Below are 13,440 nucleotides of genomic sequence, written 5' to 3'. Positions count from 1 at the left end.
AATAGTTCCAGATTTCCACTACACTTCTTGTGTGGGGAAAAAATGCTTCCTGATTTCACACCTAAATGGCCCAGCTGTAATTTTAGATTTACATTCCTTTGTTCTTGATTCCGCCACCAAAAGAAATAGTTTTTCTGTATTGGCAGATTGAATCCATTTGTCAGTTGACACTCATTAGTTAGATCATCCTATAATTTCTATACTGAATGGAATACAAACTAAGTTCATGCAACATGAGTTTCAAATTTAATCCTTTAAACTCTGTTGTCATTTAAGTGAATCCCTTCCAAGACCATTTATTATTTGTGAAATTCGGTGCAGAAAGACTGAACACTGCCTGACCAAACCTTCGTATAACTGAAGAGCTACTCCTACTTCCAATCGACTTCAGATAAAGACTAACTGAATGTTGAAATTTTCAAATACTTTTTCTACCTGTTCATGAAATGTTACTGATATGTGTACCTGGATAACTGAAAACCCTTTGCTCCTCCACTGCTCCTGAAAAATATTTTAAAAATATTCCAGTTGTCTTGCTCAAATCCAAACTGGATGTCCTTATGTACTCCATCAGCCATTGTTTTGACTATTCACTTAATCTATGTCCTTTTGTAACTTCCTACTCCCATCTACAGATCTAACTGTGGCTCCTAACTTAGTAACTCTCACCACGTTCTGTCCACCCATTCTGCCTGCACTCGCATTGGATCCTGGGCCATTAATGTCTCGATTTCAAAATTCACATCCTCATTTTCAAATCCTACCATGGCCTCGCCCCTTCTTACCTGTGTAACTTCCATCCAGCCCCATGGCGTCTCTGTGCTTCTCAAATTCGGGCCTCTTGTGCATCCCCAATTTTCATTGCTCTATAATTGTTGGCTGAGCCTTCAGCTATCTAGGCCCTCAGCTCTGGAATTCCCTCTCTAAACCTCTCCACCTCTCTATTTCCCTCTCCTTTAAGACACCCCTGAGCATCTACCTCTTTGATCAAGCTTTTGGCCACCTGTCCCAAAATCTCCTATTATGGCTTAGTGTCAAATATTGTTTAACACTTCTGTGTAGTGCCTTGAGATATTTTGCAACGTTAACAGTGTTGTATAAATGCGAGTTGTTGTAATTAGATCAAGAAATAGAGTTACATATCTGGGTCATCAGTATTTATGGGAGGAAACTGAGGACTCAAACAAATTCTTGGAGAGCATCACTCGTCAGACCCAGCTAATTAGAAAATGTTCCCTTTGTCTTTACTCTGTCTCCTACCTGACAACAAATTACCAACCTATGTCACTTCAATATCATTACCAAATCTATAATTCTCACTATTATAGTCTCCCTTGCGTCCATTCTTATTGGATTCACATTCCTCTTTATTGCTCTCTTTTTCAATACATTTAGAAAAGCTTCTATTAGTCTTTTTTATCATATTCCCTTTTTGGCAACACTTATTACTTTCTTATCAACAATTTGTGTTGCTTTTTAGAGCAATGCAGCCTACTGGATTTGTGTGTATGTACTGGCTTTTGGAAATAGACTTTGCTGTGATTTTATCTTGTTATTATCACTTTGCTGTGCATGGAACCTCCACTGTTTGCAAACTGGCTGCTATATTTCTTACCATACAACTGGACTACATTTCAAAAAGTACATAATTGTGTTCCAGTCCCTCCAAAGCCTCTCCTTTCCTTATTTCCTATAATCCCCCTCAGCCCTACAACCTTCCAAAATTGTTGCACTCCTTCAATTCTGGCCTCAAGCACATCCCCTATTTCCTTATGACCCTTCATGCTCTGCTGAAGGGTCATGAGGACTCGAAACCTCAACTCTTTTCTTCTCCGCCGATGCTGCCAGACCTGCTGAGTTTTTCCAGGTAATTCTGTTTTTGTTTTGGATTTCCAGCATCCGCAGTAGTTTTTTGTTTTTATCCCCTATTTCCTTCATGCCCACCATTTGTGGCTATGCGGTCTAGGCACTAAGTTCTGGAATTCTCCTCTTAAACATCTCTGCCTTTCTCTCCTCCTTGAAGTCACCTCTTTAAATCTACCTGTTTGACCAAGTTTTTGGTCATGTGTTTGAATTACCCTATGTGGCTGATAAGGCTCCTGTGAAGTGTCTTGAGAAGCTTTACCATGTTAAAGGTACTTCTTGTTGTTCTAAAGCAATTTGGGATGTCCGAGTGCTATATAAATTATTTTTTTTCTTTTGGATGATGGGTGGTGTGAAAAGGCCCACCACATTTGTCACATCAACAGCAGTAGGATGGATTTGTGGTTGGGGTTGCAGGTAACTTTTAGTTCTCACTGTCCCACTTTCCTTTCCATCCCCCAATCATTCGAGCATCTCACCGTGCACCTCATTCCTTTATCTTCCCACTATCCAACCCCCTTTCTCCCACCTTCTACTATTGCACTCCACGCAACTTCCATATTCTTCCCTGCTTCTTGCACTTAACCCTCCAGCTATTTTTTCTCTCACCCTTTAACTCTTTTATTCATTCATGGGATGTGGGCATTACTTGCTAGGCCAGCATTTATTGCCCAAACCTAATTGCTTTTGAAAAGGGGGTGGTGAGCTGCCTTCTTGAACCGCTGCAGTCCATATTGTGTAGGTACACCCACAGTGCCATTAAGGAGGGTGTTCCAGGATTTTGACCCAGCGACAGTGAAGGAACAGCAATATATTTACAAGTCAAGATGGTGAGTGGCTTGGTGTGGTACTTCCGGGTGGTAGTGTTCTCATGTGCCTACTGCCCTTGTCCTTCTAGATGGTAGTGGTCATGGGCTTGGAAGGTGCTGTCAAAGTTGGTGAGTTCCTGCAGTGCATCGTGTAGTTCCTGCTGCCACTGTGCGTCAGTGGTGGAGGGGTGAATATTTATGGATGGGGTGCCATTCAAGCAGGCTGCTTTTTCCTGGATGATGTCAAGCTTCTTGAGTGTTGTTGGAGCTGCACTTATCCAGGCAAGTGGAGAATATTTCATCACGCTCCTGACTTGTGCCTTGTGAACAGGCTTTGGGGAGTCAGGTGGTGAGTTACTCACCATAGGATTCCTAGCTTCTGACCTGCTCTTGTAGCCACAGTATTTATATGGCTAGTCCAGTTTAGTTTCTGGTCAATGGCAACCCCCAGGATGTTGATAGTGGGGGATTCAGCGATGGTAATGCCATTGAATGTCTGGAGGTGGTGGTTCGATTCTCTCTTGCTGGAGATGGTCATTTACTGGCACTTGTGTGACTCGAATGTTACTTGCCACTTGTCAGCCCAAGCCTGGATATTGTCCAGGTCTTGCTGCATTTGGATATGGACTGTTATAGTATCTGAGAAGTTGCGAATGGTGCTGAACACTGTGCAATCATCAGTGAACATCCCCATTTCTGACCATATGATGGAAGGTCATTGATGGAGCAGCTGAAGATGGTTGGGCCTAGGACACTACCCTGAGGAACTCCTGCAGTTACATCCTGGAACTGAGATGATTGTCCTCCAACAACCACAACCATCTTCCTTTGTGCTAGATATGACTCCACCAAGGGAGAATTTTCCCCCTGATTCGCATTGACTCCAGTTTTGTTCAGGCTCCTGGATGCCACATTTGATCAGATGCTGCCTTGATATCAAGGGCAGTCACTCTCACCTCACCTCTGGAGTTCATCTCTTTTGTCCATGTTTGAACCAAGGCTATAATGAGGTCAGGAGCTGAGTGGCCCTGGCGGAACCCAAATTGAGCGTCAGTGAGCAGGTTATTGCTAAGCAAGTGCTGCGTGATAGTACTGTTGATGATCCCTTCCATCACTTCACTGATGGTGGAGAGTAGACTGATTGGGTGGTAATTGACCAGGTTGGATTTGCCCTGCTTTTTTGTACAGGACATAACTGGGATATTTTCCATATTACTGGGTAGATGCCAGTGTTGTAGCTCTACTGGAACAGCTCGGCTAGGGGTGCAGCAAGTTCTGGAGCACAAGTTTTCAGTACTGTTGCTGGAATATTGTCAGGGCCCCATAGCCTTTGCTGTATTCAGTGCCTTCAGCCATTTCTTGATATCACGTGGAGTGAATCGAATTGGCTGAAGACTAGCATCTGTATGCTGAGGACCTCTGGAGGAGGCCAAGATGAATCATCCACACAGCACTTCTGGCTGAAGGTATTGCAAATGCTTCAGCCTTATATTTTGCACTGATATGCTGGGCTGCCTCATCATTGACGATGGGGTTATTTGTGGAGCCGCCTCATCCAGTGAGTTGTTTAATTGTGCACTACCATTCACGACTGGATGTGGCAGGACTACAGAGCTTAGGTCTGATCCATTGTTTGTGGAATCACTTAGCTCTGTCTGTCACTTGCTGCTTGTGCTGTTTCGCATGCAAGTAGTCCTGTGTTGTACCTTCACCCATGTTGAATTTTAGTTACTGAAGGGAAAAAATTGGCAGATAAAAAATTATTTCTGGAAAGCATTTTGAATGATGAGCTATCTGGCCACTAGCTTCTCCCAAAGTCAGAGTAACCAGCTTATATAGGGAAACCATCTGATGGGGGAAAATCTGACACAAAATGTGTGACAAAAACATGATCACAGAAAGTTGAGCTATGCAAACAGGAAGTATGTGCTAATGTAAGATTTTTAATACTTCAAAAATTGTTGTATAAGTCTGCTTAAGGTCAAGTCGAATTAAATCATGTATTTTTATTTCAAATTAGGCTTGCAAAGCTAGATTGATTCCTTTCAGTTCCTCCTTGTTGTATGATGTCCTCCATAATAATTACACATGATTTACTCCATACATCTAACCTGTTACACAGCTCCAGATCTGAATTACTTCAAAGTGCTCTCTATTCTCAAAACCTAGTGCTTAAGTTGTAAAATTTGTCGTGGTTCCTTGATAATTATAAAAAAAAGTTCACTTTTTAACAGTGAAACACTTTCACTGATGTCAATGTCTCATTAAAGGACTTTAGTGATATTTCCTTTTTCTCCCTTAACTAGTTCAACTTTGTTGGAAGAATTCTTGGACCCAGGGGGCTAACAGCAAAACAACTGGAAGCAGAGACAGGATGCAAGATTATGGTGCGAGGAAAGGGCTCAATGAGGGACAAGAAGAAGGTGAGTCTAATGTAACTAGATGGCTTTGAAATAGCATTTTCTTTAGTACAAATGTACACACATTAATTCTTGTCTAGCATTCCAGTAAACTCTAATCTCAGAAAAATAATTCTTCATTTGATTCAGAATAGCCTCTTTTACTTACCCAAAATGGAATATTTCCCAATGTGGAACAAATAGTTCAATCCATGAGACTTGATGCTATATGTTGTGCCCAACACTCCCTTGCTGATTAAAGTTGCGTACCAGATCAGGTTACCACTTCAATGTGCTTGCTGTAGTTGGGGTGTTTTGTCAGTATTCAGCTAATTTGACCTTGGAAAAGAAATAAGCAACACAGTTCATCTGACCCACTGTATACTTTCCTATCCTGCCACATGATCAGAGGGGCAGCTGTGATGCTCCTCGAGTATTTTGTATTCATTATGTAATTTTTTAAACTCAGGTTACGGTAATCAATTTGTTTACTTTGGATGGAAAGTGGGAACAAGCTATGTCGTCCTCTGTTAAATCACGTAATATTTTTTGATTAGTTCAAACAGCTGGATGAATATTAAAGATTGGATTGAAAGTATAAGGATAAGTTTGAAGATGTAGCTGATGATGTGAAAAGATCTGTGGAATATGACTCATCAAGGTCAAATGATAAATTGCTATCCTGGAAACTCTGCCTATTTACCTTAGAAGTGAAGGAAAAATTATTACTGAAGTTGTGGTTATGCAGAATGAATAAGTTGGGAGAGTCAGCGATGGTGGATAATTTGCATGGTGCATTATGAACTGATTTGATAAGCCACATGGCCACAATATTAGGAACCAAAAAAGTTTCTTGCACTGTATTATTTACAAACAGGATGTGTACCTGTACTCACCACGGTGGGAAAATACTGATTTGCGTTTGGAATGTCTTCTGTGGGGCCCATGTGTTTGAACCACAATCCATTGCTCCAATGATTTTTGTTTTGTGCAACTATTTGAATTCTATAAAGACTTTAATTCTTATTACAATGGTTACATAAATCAGATGCTTTCATTAATGTGGTTAAGTTTACCAGTATATTGTTTAAATTTAGGTTCTGCCATGGCATCCACTCTGCAATATCATTAGTTCCAATTTATAATAACTGATTTACTGCTCACAGAAAACATGAAGATTATAGTTTGAAATGCAAAACTAACAAGCCAGATGATTAAAATTCAAATAGTAGATCATGAATGGAAAGTAGTGAATTTTTGTTAGTTCTGAATGGTATATAAATAAGAATAGCATACTCAAATAAGTTAAGCTCTTTGTAGATTGATTTACAGTGTAAAATAAAATGATTTAAGACACTGCTTTAGATAAGCTACTTGATTAAGTTAGTTTATGGGTGTTTTTTGGATTGGAGGAAAGTATATAATCATGTTCCCCTTGAGTTGGTACTAGGACTAGGACCACTGCTATTCTTGATCTACAGTAATGACTTAAGAGTGGGATTTTCTGGCCCCACCCACCACTGGGATCATTTGGTCCCACCAAAAGTCAATGGACTTTTGGCTGGGCTGCCACATTCTCCGTGGTGGGTCCTGCCATGACAGGGCCGGAAAACCCCAGCCCTAGACTCGGTGCGCATGGCACAATTTCAAAATTTGGAGATGGTGCAAAACTTGCAGATGTAGTGACCTGTGAGGAGGATAGTGAAAGACTTTAAGAGGGTGTACAGGCTGGTGGATTGGGCAGATACATGGCAGATGAAATCTAATGCAGAGAAGTATAAAGTGATACATTTTGGTAGAAGGACTGAGGAGAGGCAACATAAAATAAAGGACACAATTTTAAAAGGGGAGCAGGGGCAGAGGGACAGGGGTATGTGCACAAATCATTGAAGGTGGCAGGACAGTTTGAGAACATGGTTAATAGGCATACAGGATCCTGGGGGCTTTTAAAATAGAGGCAAAGAGTACAAAAGCAACTTTATAAACCTTCATGAATCTTAATGTAACATTAGTTTTGCCTCAAATGGAGTATTGTGTCCAATTCTGGGCAACACACTTCAGGAAGTATGTGAAGACATTAGGGAGGGTAGGAAAAGATTTATGAGAATGGCTCAAGGGACGAAGGACTTCAGTTATGTGGATATATTAGAGAAGCCAGGGTTGCTCTCCTGAGAGAGGAGAAGGTTGAAAGGAGATTAGATAGAAGTGTTCAAAATCATGGAGGGCTGGACAAATCAGATAGGAAGAAACTGATCTCATTGGTGAAAATGCGAGAAGCAGATGTCACCAATTTTAAGGTGAATGGCAAAAGAACCGAAGGTACATGAGGAAACACTTTTTTACCCAGCCAGTCTTTAGGACCTGGAATGCATTGCCAGAAAATATGCTGGATGTAGATTCAATCATGGCTTTCAAAGGAAATCGAATAATTATCTGAAGAGAAAAAATTTGCAGGGCTATGGGGAAAGGACTGGAGTTTGGGGCTAGCTGAGCTGCCCTTGTAGAGAGCTGGCATGGACATGAAGGGCTGAGTGGCTGCCTTCTGTGCTGTAAACATTCCATGCTTCTGTGATTACTTAATTATTGGTCAGTACAATTTTTTTGCATCAGGAACATACAGCATTTTATTCCTTATTAACATAGGTACTGTATGGCCAGTGAACTTTTGCAGGATATTTTGGTTATAATTTTAAGGACTCTTAAGGGTTAGCAGTTATCATGGAGGCAAAACTTTCAGTTGCTGCTGAATCAGAAGATTGTGGGTTCAAATCTCACTCCAGGATTTGAGCACAAAAATCAAGGTTGACATTCGAGTGCATTGCTGGGGGAGTGTTGCAGTGTCAGAGATGCCACCTTTCAGATGAGATGTTAAACTGAGACCCCATCCGCCCCCCCCAGGTGGTTGTAAAAGATACCATGCCATTAATTTAATGAGGATTAGGGATTTATCCCAGGTACCCTGGCCAATATTTATCTCTCAATTAACATCGCAAAACAGATTATCTAGCCATCATTACATTGCTATTTGTGGGAGCTTGCTGTGCACAAATTGGCTACACATTTCCTACATTACAAAAGTGATTATACTCCAAGTGTACTTCATTGGCTGTGAAGTGCTTTGAGACATCTTGTGGTCATGAAAGATGCTGTACAAATACAAGTCTTTTTCTTTATCTCATAATGGAAAGTCTTAAAAAGGCTGATGCCAAGACTAAACGGTTTTGAAGTGTGACACTAAATTTGATGGTTTTCATCTGATCATATGTGGGCCAATAACAGGGATAAGTTAAGCTACTTGACACTCCTTGTTTGAGTGACTCTGTTATAAGTGAATTATATTGGTTGTCTGTTATCAGATATTTTGGTCACACATGTAGTTTTATGTATTCAGTAGTAGCTAACAACTTAGTTTACATTTTGTTGTGACTGTTTTCCACAAAGGGTGATTGTTTATATCATGGGTAATTAAAGTTAGATAGCACAATGACAAGTTTTAATGTGTTTGTTTTTATTGAAATCCGCATTCCAACTTTGTTTCTACTTTTCTGAGGGGAGAACATATTATGTAGTAAGTCAAAAGTAAGTGACCCCTTTCAGGTAAGGTTTATGATTTTGAGCACCATGACGTTGTACGTAGTAAGTGTTCATATTTCACTGCAGGATGGTAAAATTGATTTATCGTTCAAAATTTATATATAAAGAATATACTGCTGATTTTTCGAGAAGTTTACCAAATTAAATTTGGGCCTGTTCAAGGTATTTGAATAGCTCTGTGGGTTGGTAAAAACAGAACAATTGTGGAGGTGATTGATGCACGGTATTGATTAAAATGCAGTTTCTGAATTACAACGAAATAATGTGAAAGTAGGAAGCTTAAATGTTAAATTTTAACTTTGATTTCTTAAGGGAATGGACAAAAGAGTTGCCTTAAAAAAATTGTTCTCGTGCTTTGGTGTAAAAAGAAACTGGGCAACACTATTCTGCATGAGCTATAACCCATAGCAGCTAATGTTACAAGTTTTACAATTAATGTTTATTGGTCTCTTGTGGCATTGATCATGGGTATTCAATATTAAATATAGTTTTCTGGTGAAGTGGAATTGGAATGGAACATGATTGAACCCAAGGTGTGCGAACATAATTCAGATACAATTTTGAAGTTGCGTATTCAGTCCTGATTTTTAAATTCTATTTCTATTTTTATATGATTTATGATTAATTAGTAAAATTCACAACATTTTTGGAAGTGCAAAGTTGGTTGGAGCACATGCTAAGGAGTTGGGAGATGTAAAACGGGGATCCTACAACATCACCACTGGAAAGTCTTACTTCAGTTGTATAGAGAGCCTTAGGTAGTACCTGTAGTACTGTGTGCAGTTTTTGTGCCCTTACTTTAGGAAGGATATTAGTGCCATAGAGAGAGTACAATGATATTTCACCAGACTTGTTCCTGGGATGGTGGGACTGTCCTATGAACAGAGATTGCGAAAACTGGGCATGTATTCTCTAGATTTTTGAAGAATGAGAAATGATCTAGTTGAAACCTTCAAAATACTTAAAGGGATAGATAGCCCAGAAGGAAAAAAACAGTTTGGACCAGTACTCTTAATTCCCCGTTTTACTGGTATTCCATTTTAAGGTATACAAGTCCAGTTTGGAACAGTATTCTTATTTCCCAGTTTTTACTGTTTTTTTTTCCTTCTGGGAGGGTAGATACTTAGAGGGATAGACAGGTAAGATGTTTCTGCTGGTTGGAGAGCCTAGAACCAGAGGACAAAATTTCAAAATAAGGGGGAGGCCAGTAGGACCGAGTTGAGGAGAAATCTTTTTACTCAGAGGGTTGTGAATCTTTGGAATTCTGCACCCCAGAGGGCTGTGAAAGCTCAGTCATTGAGTATGTTTAAAGCAGAGATTGACAGATTTCTAAAAAGCAATGATATAAAAGGATATGGGGATAGTGTGGGAAAAGGCGTTGAAGTGGATGATCAGCCATGATTGTATTGAATGGCGGAGCAGGCTCGATGGACTGAATGGCCTACTCCTGCTCCTATGTTCCTAAGAAAATGTAATATGACAAGTTTATAGAGGCACTATCTATTATCAATGTAGACATAGAATTTATAATAGAGAATATTGACACTAGATGCAGGTGTAAGATTTTTAACATATTAATATAAACTGTAACAAATCATGTCATTGTCTCTACAACAATCAATATTATCTCAATCTAAACGCGACTATTTTAGCAAATAGAAATTATTAATCTTTCAACAGTTTTGTAACTTATCACTTTTCCAAATTAAGTTTTCTGTTTTCAGTAAAAACTGTGAATCCAATTTGAACTTTCCATGATGGCGTACTTTCTGTTCTGAGCACTTTCTATATTGCAATTTTAAATGGTGATAATTTGTTATTTTTAGTTTAATTAGCAGTGCATGACATAAATTTGAAGAGACTGCGAGCACCAAATCAAGTGTTCTCAGTAATGTGAGCTTATGATTGTGGTTTGCAGAGGGAAACCAGCTGATCATGAGCTGCTGTTCTTCAGAGCAAGCAAATTTTTCTCTACTTGAGGCTAGATAAATTAAGTAAATGGAACTCTCATTTCCCTGTAGTTTACATCCATCTGAGAGGGCAAATCTCCAGTATTGCAGCACTCCCTCTGTACTGCATTTAAGTGTTAGGCTAGATTATTTGTTCAAGTGTTTGGAGTGGGACATGAATGAACAACCTTCCTACTTCAAGACAAGAATGATATCCGCCGAGGCTGACACTACACTCATTACCCTTATAGCCTTGATAATTTAGATTGGATGGTAAATAAGCCTTTGCATCTGCAGTTGAGGGAAACAGAGAGAAAGAACAAACTGACACACAATAACAGTTGTATCTGATAAATACGTAATTACCCAACAAAAATCTAAAACTACATTGCTTGCAAGGTAGCACGTGTTAGTGATTTAGTTCTAGGGGCAAAATTCAGTATTTGCCATGCAACTTGAAGAAAAGACCGTCAGAGCCATCAATCTCCCATCGAATGAATGGGGCGACTTTGCACAGAGTTCATCCATCCTTCAAACATGCTATCCCATGGGAAAGGCAAAAAACCTGTGATAATTTAAAGTAAAATTTTGGAATATTCCTCTCCTTTCTGTCAATCAAGCAAGCTCCAGCAGACTACATTTGCTGAGTTATAATCAGCAACATATCCCCTATAACTGGAAATGTCCCCTTCCCTCAGAAACTTGTCAAGTTTCCTTTTCAATGACGGTTACATTTCAGTACTCATTGCTTGTCCTTGCAGTTTATTACAGAGCATGATGACTCTCCGTGAAAAAACATACGACCTTGCATCTAACCTAACTTTGTTTGCCTAAGAATTTTATAAGCATGATCTCTAGTGCTACCATGTAAAACTTTTTCAAGGCACATATCTAAATAGATTCTATCCAAACACCATAATTTTGAAAATATCAATCAAAATATCTCTAACCCTGCATTGTCCAAGTAAAGACTAACTCTAGAATGTAAAATTTGCTAATCACCTTGGTAACCCTTCTCTGCAACCTCTCTAGAGTCTCAGTATCCTTTACCATGGGCAGAATTTTTCATATGGCGGGCGGGAGTGGCCGCGGGGCCGATCACTGCCTGCGATCAGCTCTGTGCTGCCATTTTACGCGGGCAGGCCAATTAAGGCCCACTCAGTGTAATACGCGGCCGGTGGCGCTCAGCGGGGGAAGGAGGGAGAATTGGGGCCAGTGCTCTTTCACATATGCGTGCGAAAAAGCGCTTCAATCTCCCTGAGGCAGCTCCGTGCTTTAGGAAACCTCATCCCACTCATGGATGAGGTTTCCTAAAAAACACGAAGGCCGCTTGGCCTTTTCGCCTGCCTGCCAGCCGTCGTTAACAGGTATTTCAATTCATTTCTAAATGGCCTTAATAGGCTGTTTACATATCAGCGGGCCAGCAACCGACTCTGGCACGCACCCTCCGAACGAAATATCGCGGGACTGTGCGATAACATTAGGACGCACACCTGATGTCATCGCGCATCATTTTATGCGTTGCCGTGTCGGGCCCGCCCCCGCACGCCTACTGAAAAATTCTGCCCCATACGTGGCAATCAAAGCAAGACACAGATCTTCCAAGGACAGATGCCCCAGAGACTTATTACCCTTCATTTACGCATTTTATGGTCCTGATAATACAATTTCTTTTGCCATCTATTATTCCTTGTGTGCTTTATTTAGCAATCAGCTGCTATACGCTGTTCTCCTTTAGCCACTTTATTTGACTGGTGCTCATGCATTATGTAAACATGCCTTACAGTTTCCTATGTCTGCCAGTAGGCCCCTTACCCAGTACATAAATCAGCAATGAACCACTGGATTTTGTTCTGAAGTACTAACTGATGAATTTATGAATGCTATCATTTAAGATAGAAAGTTAAGTTGAATTCTCCTTTTAAATGATACTATTACTTTACAGAATATTCATTTTACACTTTATGGTAATGGTAAGTTTTAGCTAAAAGTTTCTGCGCTATTTGTTTCTTTATTTTATTCATTTCTTATCCACACCTCAAATCTGACCTCTATTGAAAATACTGCCTGGAAGTGGCTTATTTTAGTGCATATAAGGAAAAATGACATTGGCCAAGCAAAATGTACCCTTGCTGCACACTACAATCTGCAATTGCAGTCAACTTTAGATAAACGCGCAGATAAACACAAATATAGAGTTCCGGCAGATCAGACCACTTCCTATTCATCCCCATTGGGTAGAATTCTCAAACCCAGGAGCATATGCAAGTATTTCTGATCCAAGCATACTTCACTCCACAATTTCCTTTATTCTCCAATTCCAAAGCCCACCAGATGGATTGTCCATTCCAAATTTTGCCTATAACTTGCAGATCACTTTAGAAATCATTTTTGTGTAAAGTTTTTTTTTAAATGTTCTGGTTTTGTTTTGACTCAATTGTTGCATGAATAATCATCCTGGTTTAGGGCTTTGCAGTTTGGCTATTTTTATTTGTAGTGTATAGAATTCCTAATGCAACTAAATAATTTTTTGACAAACTTGTTGTCTGTATTATGGTTTAAATGTATTCTCTATTGATCTCTCTGCATTTGGCCTCATTAGTAGAACTGTTGTCATGTTACTTGTGAATCTACACTTTTCTAGGAGTGTGTACAACAGAAAACAAACCATTGGATGACTTGAAGCTTATGCCTTGTAGTAAGTGATGCCATCAGAATATCATTTATATTGCTGTTTGGAATTTCAACAGTTGCCATTAGTCTATATTGCTTTCATGTAGGGTTACCATGACAACCAATTTTTCACAAAAATACTGTGGGCATGTG

General features: G+C 39.7%; 1 protein-coding gene across 7 annotated transcripts in view; it reads left to right on the top strand.

Moving 5' to 3' along the window:
• LOC144689549 (KH domain-containing RNA-binding protein QKI) overlaps nucleotides 1–13,440 on the top strand; it is a 732,880-nt gene that overhangs the window by 321,636 nt on the left and 397,804 nt on the right. For all 7 annotated transcript variants that reach the window (XM_078556723.1, XM_078556722.1, XM_078556720.1 and 4 more), the window contains exon 3: nucleotides 4,979–5,095. In XM_078556723.1, the coding sequence (XP_078412849.1) occupies nucleotides 4,979–5,095 (117 nt within the window). The remainder of the gene's footprint in view (nucleotides 1–4,978; nucleotides 5,096–13,440) is intronic.

Source organism: Cetorhinus maximus, chromosome 14 (assembly GCF_964194155.1).
Source record: "Cetorhinus maximus chromosome 14, sCetMax3.hap1.1, whole genome shotgun sequence".
NCBI classification, from domain to species: domain Eukaryota; kingdom Metazoa; phylum Chordata; class Chondrichthyes; order Lamniformes; family Cetorhinidae; genus Cetorhinus; species Cetorhinus maximus.
This window is presented reverse-complemented; position numbering and strand designations above follow the sequence as displayed.